The following is an 11,903-nucleotide window of genomic DNA, read 5'->3' as shown; positions in this document are numbered from 1 at the left end:
CTGCTCCTCACTCCCCATGGTGGCAGGCTGATGTGGCCCCAGTTCCTGCTCTCAAGTCTACTTCAGCCACGCCACCCCAAGCCATGTTCACCCAGCTACCGCCAAGCCAAGCACCGCCAAGCCAAGCACATGTTTCCGAACCACATCCGCCGCAGCCCCAGGTCCCCGAACCACGTCCGCCGCGGCCCCAGGTCCCCGAGCCACGTCTGCCGCCGCAGCCCCAGGTCCCCGAGCCACGTCTGCCGCCGCAGCCCCAGGTCCCTGAGCCACGTCTGCCGCCGCAGCCCCAGGTCCCTGAGCCACGTCTGCCGCCGCAGCCCCAGGTCCCTGAGCCACGTCTGCCGCGGCAGCCCCAGGTCCCCGTGCCGGCTCCGCGGCAGCCCCAGGTCCCCGTGCCGGCTCCGCGGCAGCCCCAGGTCCCCGTGCCGGCTCCGCGGCAGCCCCAGGTCCCCGTGCCGGCTCCGCGGCAGCCCCAGGTCCCCGTGCCGGCTCCGCGGCAGCCCCAGGTCCCCGTGCCGGCTCCGCGGCAGCCCCAGGTCCCCGTGCCGGCTCCGCGGCAGCCCCAGGTCCCCGTGCCGGCTCCGCGGCAGCCCCAGGTCCCCGTGCCGGCTCCGCGGCAGCCCCAGGTCCCCGTGCCGGCTCCGCGGCAGCCCCAGGTCCCCGTGCCGGCTCCGCGGCAGCCCCAGGTCCCCGTGCCGGCTCCGCGGCAGCCCCAGGTCCCCGTGCCGGCTCCGCGGCAGCCCCAGGTCCCCGTGCCGGCTCCGCGGCAGCCCCAGGTCCCCGTGCCGGCTCCGCGGCAGCCCCAGGTCCCCGTGCCGGCTCCGCGGCAGCCCCAGGTCCCCGTGCCGGCTCCGCGGCAGCCCCAAGACCCCGTGCCAGGTCTGCCGCCGCAGCCGCAGCTCCAAGACCCCGTGCCAGGTCTGCCGCCTCCACGGCAGCCCCAAGACCCCGTGCCAGGTCTGCCGCCTCCACGGCAGCCCCAAGACCCCGTGCCAGGTCTGCCGCCTCCACGGCAGCCCCAAGACCCCGTGCCAGGTCTGCCGCCTCCACGGCAGCCCCAAGACCCCGTGCCAGGTCTGCCGCCTCCACGGCAGCCCCAAGACCCCGTGCCAGGTCTGCCGCCTCCACGGCAGCCCCAAGACCCCGTGCCAGGTCTGCCGCCTCCACGGCAGCCCCAAGACCCCGTGCCAGGTCTGCCGCCTCCACGGCAGCCCCAAGACCCCGTGCCAGGTCTGCCGCCTCCACGGCAGCCCCAAGACCCCGTGCCAGGTCTGCCGCTTCCACGGCAGCCCCAAGACCCCGTGCCAGGTCTGCCGCCTCCACGGCAGCCCCAAGACCCCGTGCCAGGTCTGCCGCCTCCACGGCAGCCCCAAGACCCCGTGCCAGGTCTGCCGCCTCCACGGCAGCCCCAAGACCCCGTGCCAGGTCTGCCGCCTCCACGGCAGCCCCAAGACCCCGTGCCAGGTCTGCCGCCTCCACGGCAGCCCCAAGACCCCGTGCCAGGTCTGCCGCCTCCACGGCAGCCCCAAGACCCCGTGCCAGGTCTGCCGCCTCCACGGCAGCCCCAAGACCCCGTGCCAGGTCTGCCGCCTCCACGGCAGCCCCAAGACCCCGTGCCACGGCAGCCGCCTCCACGGCAGCCCCAAGACCCCGTGCCACGGCAGCCGCCTCCACGGCAGCCCCAAGACCCCGTGCCACGGCAGCCGCCTCCACGGCAGCCCCAAGACCCCGTGCCACGGCAGCCGCCTCCACGGCAGCCCCAAGACCCCGTGCCACGGCAGCCGCCTCCACGGCAGCCCCAAGACCCCGTGCCACGGCAGCCGCCTCCACGGCAGCCCCAAGACCCCGTGCCACGGCAGCCGCCTTCACGGCAGCCCCAAGACCCCGTGCCACGGCAGCCGCCTTCACGGCAGCCCCAAGACCCCGTGCCACGGCAGCCGCCTTCACGGCAGCCCCAAGACCCCGTGCCACGGCAGCCCCAAGACCCCGTGCCACGGCAGCCCCAAGACCCCGTGCCACGGCAGCCCCAAGACCCCGTGCCACGGCAGCCTCAAGACCCCGGACATCCCCGCCTGTGCCGCTGCAGCCCCTGGCCTCCTTGCCTCGGTCGCTCTCGTGCAAAGTCTCTTCACCTCTTCCATGGCGGCTTCAAGTCCTTGAGTGTGGACAGGAGGTGCACGTCCCACTGCCGTCTTCTCCCTGTCTGGCGGCGCACGTTGTGGTCGCCCTTTGCTCCAGTGTGGCGTCCGGGGCGCCCTCCGGACCGGCGCCGCCGGGCTCCCCTCGTCTGGCGTCCGGGACGCCCCCCGGACTGGCCTTGATGGGTGGGCCAGGTTCCCGCCTCCGGGCCCCCTCCGCCCGCCCTGTTTTTGGACTTTTTTGTGTTAGGGACGGCTCCCAGACGGGGTTCTGTCATGTTTTGGGTTCTGTTTTCCTTGTGTGTCTCCCTTGGTCTTGTTTAAGTGTGATCCTGCCCTTCCTCGTGTGATCCAATCAGTGCCCTCAGCCACTTGTGTCTTGCCCCAGGTGTGTCTTGTTGTGTCGTTAGTCTGCTGTCTCCCCTCTGTCTGTGTCGGTTCATTGTTGTTTTTCCCCCTGTGATGCTGCCCGTTTTTGCCTTGGATTTTTCCCCCCATGTCATGCTGCCCGTTTTGCCTTGTTGTTATCCCCATGGTTTGTTTTTCCTTGCAATTTAGATTTCGCCTTTTGTTTTGTAGAAATTAAAATCCCTTTTTTGATTGAACCTCTGCCTCCTCGTCCTGTCTTCCCGCATTTGGGTCCCCAAGCTTCCCCTTCTTGACACAGTAGTTTAACTAATTTTCATTGAAGAATTTCTAAATTAACACCACGTATTAGTAGTGGTGCCATGTTGATTATAGTATATATTACTTATTTTGTAGAGATTATGTTTATTTGATTATTGAGAAATGTTTTTATTTCTTAATTACTGAAGTATTCCAAAACGTCATGATTGTACATGCTAATGTAAAAAAAAAAAAATCATGTGAAATATAAATGGGGACAACATGCTTATGCTAAAACTAAAATTTTGTGCAAAAAAACAAAACAAAATGTTTTCCTTTTTTGAGAATTTTGGGGTTATTACTGCTCTATAACTCCATGATTGTACATCGTCATGTCTCCAAACTCACATCACACATGGATAGGGACATTCTGCTTCTACTACAACTCTTTTTTTTCTTTTTTTTTTCACCAAAATAACACTTAATGTATATTTCAGAATATTTTGGTTGTCATTACAGATCAATAAGTTCATGATTGTACACCGTCGTGTCTCCAAACCCACATCACACATGGATGGGGACTTATTTCATTAAAATAACACTTTTTGGAATTTTCCGATTTTTTTTTGTTAATTCTGCTCAATAACTTTATTGTTTTACACCGTCATGTCTCCAAACTCACATCACACATGGATGGAGACCTCCTGCTTCTACTACAACTCTTATTTCATCAAAATAACAGTTCCTGAATTTTTCAGAATTGTTTTGCTCTTTTTGAAAAATACAAGAAGCGTTATTTCGATGAAATAAGTGTTGTAGTATACACAGGAGGTCCCTAACATGTGTGGTGTGAGTTTGAAGACATGACGATGTACAATCATGAAGTTATTGATCAGAAATACAAACAATAAAATTCTGAAAAATACAGGAAGGGTTATTTTGATGAAAATAGAGTTATAGTATACACAGGAGGTCCCTATCCGTGTGTTGTGAGTTTGGAGACATGACGATGTACAATCATGAAGTCATTGATCAGTAATAACAAAAAAAATCTGAAAAATACAGGAAGTGTTATAAATAATTAATTAAAACAAGAGTTGTAGTATATGCAGGGAGTCCTCATTTGTGTGATGCAAGACCTAAGAACTATAATTAAGTTATTGATTATTATTTAAAACAAACTCAATTCTAAAATTTCGAGTTGCCCCGTTTCCCCTACAAAGGGGGGCGAGGGTGGGGTGGGGAGGTGGGGGTTGTATATGTAACCAGGTGGACATCTTCTATGCATGTAATTATTGCAAAAACATGACAATGAACAATGATGACGTTATGGATTTTTTAATGGCATTTTTTCTTTTCAGCAGCTTCTATTTGTTGAGGATCCCTAGACCCGCGTCTCAGCGCAGCCTGTTGAAAAAGCATGACGACACATGAACTGCTCAGACCACAAATTTTGTTACTGAAATTCAAATTGTAGCACGTTGGCGACCTCACATAGATTGGAATAAGCCTTTGTTTATGTTGCAATGACGTTTCATTTTGGAGTTACTGGACCGACAACACCGAATCTGCCAATCTCTTGCTAACTTTACCGGACTCTCTCAACAGACATTCCTTTCTACTGTTGCACTTTGGCGGATATGACGCATATTTTGGGCGAACAAAATATTCAAAACATTTTATTTAAATTTTATTTACCATAATCTTCAATTTTAGAATTAGATTTAAAACGAACAAACTAAAATAAAACAAATTTTTATCTGTACCTGCTTCGGTCGCTGGACCGTAGTCGTACGACACAGAGGAGGAAGGACTGGAGTCGCTTCTCGTCCGCCCTCCACCAAAAAGTAGTCTGATAGCCAGACAAAATAATCCACACGGAGACAGGGGTTCGTACTGTAGTCTTGGGGTTTCCGCGCTGACATCCGCACGTCAAACAGCCTTCAAGCGCACACACAAGCGAATCCGCATCCGTGCAACGTTAATGAATTACATTATTTTCAATAGTCACAGGGAGCCACAACAAAAGGATGAAAGAGCCACACGTGGCTGCGGAGTCATGTGTTGCTGATGCTTCATCAGATTTAAATAACACGGTTACGTTAACCGCTCCCATACAACTATTTCATTTAAATTGGATAACTAAACTTTAACTAATGTTCTTATTATAATAATACATTACATAGTTGTTTTAAATTTTCTCAACATTATTATGTTGAATTTGCTAAAAAGTAATTGTGTTGAATTTACCTGATATTGTTAAATAAAATTTATCAATCCTCATTATGTTGAATTTACTTAACACCATTAGGTAGAATTTATTGAACACAATTTTTCTCAATTTACTAAAATGGTAGTGCTTTTACAATAATTAAAGCAAAAATCAAGGCATATTAAGTTTTGCTTCACACTTCTCATTCACTTATTGATGGAGCAGCATCAGGAGCAACTGAGTGCTCAGTATCTGGCTCAAGGACACTTCGTCGTCAAGAGTCAGGTATCAAACCCACAACCACTGGTTTGGAGGATGACCAGTCTATACCACTGATCCATGCCGTCCTACTGCAATCACATATGTTAAATATACTTATAACAAATTAAGTTTTGAGAGCAAAATATGAAAAACACTGGCTTAAAATGCTAGATGTTTTTTTGTCTGCAGGGTTTGTGCTTGTCTGACCACAGGCCGGATGAGGCCCACAAAGGGTTTTAATCCGGCCCGCGAGACGATTTTGTAAAGTATTTTTTTTTTTTAGTAATGTCGGACCAATTAATCAGCCGGCCACAATCAAAACATAAATGCGTAATTTCATTAATTTAATTAGATTCAAAGCGTCCGGAACTCATACAGGCAAAGTGTTGCCACATTTACATTTGCGTTATTTTTTGGAACAATATGATTACAATTGAGCTCCCTAATTTAGGGCTGGCCCACAAATAGCAAAAATATGCGTATAATTGATGGCAATTGTTTGTAAGTTATATACCATTATTTTACCGGTCCACTTGGTAATACATTTTCCTCCAATGCGGCCCCTGAGCTAATATGAGTTTGGTACCCCTGGTTTATCCTATTTGTTAAATGGAATTTAATGCTTTCTGTCTTTGTCACAAATCCTCGTGGGTGAGCATTCATCACAGTTTTTCACCCAAATCTGAGCAGTTTGTCATTGACTAACATGCAGGTATTGCACTAGTGATTTAACACAACCTTAAACCAAACCTCCACCAAGAAAAATTTAATTTAACTCTATTTATAACTCTGATATAGTGGATTTTAGTCATTTAAACAGTTTGATTCACATTTTACAAGATAAAAAAAAAATTTTTAGGGGGAACTCCCAATTTATTTATTTATTTTTTAACTATTTTCAAGCGTTATTTTCTCTTAGTATTTTTAGATTTGGTAAATTTACTCAGAAACTGCATGTTTTAGTATTTTGTATGTGTATTATTAAAAATTTGATGTGATGAAGTAAAATGCCCTTCAATTCTGGAAGAATAGAAACTGGTTTGATCACTGGACGTTTAATTTAATCACAGCCTACCTGATGTGTGTCCCTTTCAGAGATGGGTCGAGTAACCAAAAATTGTACTCAAGTAGGAGTAGCGTTACTTCAAAATAATATTACTATTATAAGTAAAAAAGTATTTGCTGAAAAGAATAAGAGTAACTGCTTGAATTTTTTTTTTTTTTTTTTTTTAACAATGTCAGCAGACAGACAAAAACAAAATTATGTGCAAATGCTGGCGTCTTCAAATCACAAAATAAAAATAATGATACAATTGTTTCATTTGAACAGTGCAAGCAGACACGTTAGTTAGCCCAAGCATGCACAGTCCATTCACAAATTGCGGTGTAACTTGCGACCATAAGTGGCAGTTTCTTAAAGCAAAAGCACCAGGACGTCATCTTTCAGTTGACTCTTTTGGGTTCTCATCATGCCTGCCAGTCTTCAACCAGGCCCGCATTAACTGCAGGGAGACAGGGGCTAGTTGTAACACTTTTTATACTTTTATATATTTTTGGGGAATAAATACATTATATATAAACAAAATGTATACCAGATGAAAGACCAAAGTCTTAGGTATATTTTTTTTAATTCATGTCATTTTCATACTTTTTGTCAGGGCAGAGTTATAAGCCATTAAATACAGGGAGTGAACATGTGACATGTTGCCCCACCAATGGGTAAGTTGTCACACTATATGGGGTAAGATGTCACATTGGATTTTGCAACTAATAAAACAAGGACAAAATAATCCTTATTCTCCTGTTTTTTATTTGTTTGTTTTAACAGCCAGATAATATGTTTATCATTGAACTTGAAAATGTATCCGCCCGGTTGGGGGGGGCCCCGCTGGTCACACCTCTTAACTCACTACACTAGGTTTGCACAATACACTTTTATAGACATATAGGGCACATAACACACTTTGGGGGGTGGGGTAGGGTGGAAACACCGTCTTCACCCTACAACTCCCCTCCAATTTTAATACACCACACAACTTGTGGGTGGGGGGGGGGGCTTGGGGGCTTGTGGGGGTGCCATCGGTTGGGGGCCGCAGTATAGAGCAGTGCTGCGGTCCCCTGTCCGTGTCGCCACCCCCGCCCTATCTATTTTTTTTAATGCACCACATACACTCAGCAACATGCTTGGGTGGCGGGTGGATCGGAGCGTGGGAATATCATTTCCATCGGCTCCGGTTCACCTGCTCCTAATTTTAATGCACCACACACACACACTTGTATATACACTGGGTGGGGTCACATTCACGGTTTAGGGGTAGAGTTCGCCAGTCCGCGAGCTGGCGGACTCAGTAACAGGGGTTAATTTTCACAAAGAACGCTGGGGTGACGACCGGGGCCTTCCCCCGCTGGGCCTGGGGTTCGGGGGTGTCGGCCGCCCTCCGGTGCCCCCATCTCCCCCTTCTGCCCCCGGTGTTCCGTCCTTCCACACGGCGGGGGGTGGGGTGGGCGCGGCTGCCCTCTCCGCTCCGCTGTCCGGCCCCTCTTCGGCGCCGGTGCCTGGGTGCGGGTGGTCCCCGGGGGCTGGGGGTCGGGGGTTGGGGGGCTGCCGGTTGGTCGGGGTGGGGTCGGGGGGGGGGCGGCTTTGTTGGGGGGGGGGGGGCGGTGGTGGGGGTTGCGGGGTGGGGGGGTGCTGGGGGTGGGGGGTGTCTGGGGGATTGGGGGCATGGGGGCGGCTGGGGCTGGGTTGGGGTGGGTGGCGGGGGGTGGATGGGGGGCGGGGGGTGGTGGGGGGCGGGGGTTGGGGGCCGGTGGGGTGCCTGGTGGGCCTGCAGTGCCCCGTCCTGCTGCGTTGGGCCGGGGGCGCGGGCCGTGTTGGGGCGGGGGGCGCTCCTGCTCCTGGGTTTGCTCTCCGGCCGGTGGCCCTGGTGGGGCCCGGGGGTCGTCCTTTGGCGCTGCCGCGGCCTGGGGGGCCCTGAGGTGTTGCGCTTGCTCTGTTCCGGCGGGGGTCGACGGCTCCCCTCTTTGGTGGAGATTTTCATGCATGCCAGATCCACCACACCAGCATCTACCGAAACTCAGACACAATCTGTTTCCTCCTCAGGTTATTGAATCGGTGGAGGCTGGTGTCTCGGATCTCACGCGGCTTCGTCTGTCCTTCCTTCCTTTTCTCGGTCTCTCCGTTGGTCTCTTGAGGCCTCCCTGACTTTATGTTTTTTGGATTTGTTGGGGTCTGGATGTTTCTTGGGCTGGGGAGGAGTTCTGGTGGGGGGTGTCTGGTCGGTGCTGGATTTCACCTTCCTTGGTTTTCTTCGGTCCCCTCGGGTCTCCTGGTGTTCGATTTAGGTGAACGGTATAAGATTTTTTTTTTCTAATAGGTTTTCTGGTGAGCTAACAAACACACGCACGCACGCACGCACACACACATACTCACCCACACACACAAAAAAAAAAAAAAAAAAGGTATGTATGTATGTATGTATATATGTATATATGTATGTATATGTGTGTATATATATATATATATATATATTTAAAAAAAAAAAAAAAAAAAAAAAAAAAAGAGCAATGATGATGACATTTCCGAATGAACAATACTGAGCTCTAAAAAAAATAAAAAAAATAAAAAATAAAAAATAAAAAATAAAAAAAAAAAAAAAAGAAAAAAAAAAAGAAAATGTATCATAGTCATTGAGCAAACATTAACAAAATATTATGAAATAGACTAGAAAATGTAATTTCTGGAGGAATTGCGTGTGAAGGCTATAAGGCTGAATGAAAACCTGTGGAATTATTTGATATGATATTGAATGACATGGAATGATATACAATGACCTGACATGAGCTGAACATGCTTAAGTTGGAATGGTTTGAATTCATCCAGAAATCTAGAATCAGTTGAAGGAAGAAAAATTGCAGAAAAATAAAATTAAAGTAGCAAGAAACAAGAAAACAAGGAAAGAAGGAGGAAACCAAGTAAGCAATGGAGGAAGGAGCAAGTAATCGAGTAAGCAATGGAGTAAGGTGAGAACAAGTAAGCAATGAAGTAAGGAACATAGTATCTAATAGTAGTCGTAGTTAGTTGTTGTAGTAGTGGAAGTAGTAGTACTTGTAGTAGTAGAAGCAGTAGTACTTGTAGTTGTAGTAGTAGTAGTAGAATTTGTCTGTGTACAACGTCTGTTTCAAAATATATGAAGTTGAAAATTTTTACTTTAGGTTGTGCAAAACCAAAACTGGCACTCATCTCAGCTCATAATGTGCTATTCTCTTTTCAGACAGGACACAACACCTGACCATTAATATGAAGAAAACTAGTATTCCACTTTTTTGATGCCCTCTGGTGGAGAAGAAAATTACAATGTGACAACTTACCCGTGATACAACTAGCCCCAGTCTCCCTATATAAGCACTGTATCCGCGGAAATGCTCCTTCCAGTCAGTCAAGTGGAGCGCTTACATGAAAATTCAGTAAATCTAATGCATGAATAGGGCGGCGGGTAGCGACTCTAGTGTAACCCAATATACCGGAGTAAGAGTAGCATTTCTTCTTCACACATCTATTGAAGTATAAGTAAAAATTATTGTGTGGTAAAACTACTCTTAGAAGTACATTTATTTTTCAAAAAGTTATTCTAGTTAGTTAATGTAACTCGTTACTACCCACCTCCAGAGGTCTCAAACCCAGGTCCCAAAAGTAAAAACCCTGCCACAGTTTGGCCCCATGTGCTAGCTAGCTAGCTCCCATGGTGCTCGTTTACCTGCTAAGGAGCTAGCTAGCTCGCTAGCATCAGAACTAAAGCCAAACTTTGGCAGGGTTTTCACTTTCTGGACCTGAATTTTCCACCTCTGCCCACTTCTGGTCCCTTTTAGGTCCAACTGCTAGACCCGAGGCAAGAATAGTTCCAATTCAGATCCAGTGAGCTGATTAAACATGCTCAGTGCTGAGAAGACTGACTCCTTTCCCCCCAAAGACTCTGTGGAAGTGAGGAGCAAGCCTCCGTTTTCAGGTGGCAAAGACCAGTACGGCCTGGAACGCTACGACAGTCCACCCACGGCGCCCAAACCCACCACAGATGCAACTGCGCCCTTCTCCTTCATCCCCTACAGCCCCAGCAGCAACATCTATGCCTCGTCCAGCACAGGCAGGTACTCGACATCTCTTCACTTGGGTCCCGTGGGATTCTGCCCGGCCACGGGCCCGCGCAGTTGCTTCAGTCCGGGCTATCAGATCGAACAGAGCCCCGGCTGTCTATACACGACGTATAGCGGCTCAGGCCCGGCTCTCAGCAGCATCGCCATCCACGGGAACGGGCCGACCACGAGGACCCACGTCTATCTGTGCAACCGGCCTCTGTGGCTAAAGTTCCACCGACATCAGACCGAAATGATCATCACCAAGCAGGGCAGGTAAGATGTCACCACTGGTCTATTGAAATGTATAGCAATATATTAGTGCTGTCACTGGAATATTTTTAGACTCTATGAACTCATTTGCTCCCAGAGCGTATTAATATGTTCTATTTTAAATATTACCATGCTCCCAAAGACGTATTTATATACGTTTGTATGTTTTTTTATGCTAGAGCGTACAAAAGGCTTTGATGCAGCCTCTGAACAAAAGAGAATGCTTGAAGCAATGGTAGTTATTACAAAAAATGGCAGCAGAGTATAAGAGATCAACCAGGGCCATGTTGCAAAAAGCTCTTTACCCCACAGTTTTTAAACAGATTTGTGAATAAAGATGAATCTTAGCTAAATTCTAATGCTGATTGCTGCAAAACGGAAACAGATAGAAATATACCTTTTTTCCTGATGAAAGTAAAGACTCTAATCTTTCTCTTGGTAGGTTCCATGTTTTTATAGCAATAGAACACAATATTTTATGGTCCTTGGAAAATCAGTCAAAATCCAGTAAACCAGTCGGGAGCGAAGGGGGTTGCTTCAGTGGAAATGGCTGGGAGTGAATGAGTTAATCGATCGATTATTCAATCGATTAAATGACTAATCGGATAATTTTTTAATTTAGCATTAAACAAAAGCATTTTTTCCCCCAGATTGCTGTTAATAAACCAGTGATTGGTGCTTATTTCGTACTTCGTATTTGTATAGTGATTAAAAAAAGGGGGGGGGGATTCGGTCATTGTTTTCCAAAGTAAAAACATGTCTTATTTTGGTTAAAGGCAGAAGATAATCAGTCTTCTTTCACGAAAGACTACAGACATCAGTGAACAATTACTGTTGATAAGCTGGAATCAGAGGATTTTGACCATTTTAAAGTAAAAAATTACTCCAAATGATTGCGCAGTAATTAAAATAGTTAATTTAATTTAATTAATTGATTACTTGGCAATTAATCGATTCATTTTGACACCTATTCTGTTTTATAAACAAATTATTCACATTTGCAGTATTTTGTTCGATAGGTATAGGCCTACATACAGTAACATTAAAATGGCAGGTTTAAACCATCTTAACTTTTTCTTGGATTATGTATTTAGACATTTGTTTTTGCAGGCGAATGTTCCCGTTTCTGAGTTTTAACATTGCAGGTCTAAGCCTGACTGCACACTATAACGTATTTGTGGAGGTGGCACTGGCAGATCCAAACCACTGGAGATTTCAAGGTGGCAAGTGGGTCACCTGTGGGAAAGCAGACAACAGCAGCCAAGGTACAGCTCACTGCCATGTCA

The 11,903-nt window shown here is 48.1% G+C and overlaps 1 protein-coding gene across 1 annotated transcript in view; it reads left to right on the top strand.

The window, feature by feature from the left end:
* LOC147171786 (eomesodermin-like) overlaps positions 1-11,903 on the top strand; it is a 29,870-nt gene that overhangs the window by 8,402 nt on the left and 9,565 nt on the right. Inside the window, exons 2-3 of the mRNA XM_086078186.1 lie at positions 10,084-10,620; positions 11,728-11,882. Of these exons, the coding sequence (XP_085934312.1) occupies positions 10,145-10,620; positions 11,728-11,882 (631 nt within the window). The 5' untranslated portion in view covers positions 10,084-10,144. The remainder of the gene's footprint in view (positions 1-10,083; positions 10,621-11,727; positions 11,883-11,903) is intronic.

This window comes from Leptonotus elevatus, chromosome 6, assembly GCF_054856555.1.
Source record: "Leptonotus elevatus isolate MCC_2025b chromosome 6, RoL_Lele_1.0, whole genome shotgun sequence".
Taxonomy (NCBI): domain Eukaryota; kingdom Metazoa; phylum Chordata; class Actinopteri; order Syngnathiformes; family Syngnathidae; genus Leptonotus; species Leptonotus elevatus.
Note: the sequence above shows the minus strand (reverse complement) of the source record. Positions and strands in the feature narration are given on the sequence as shown.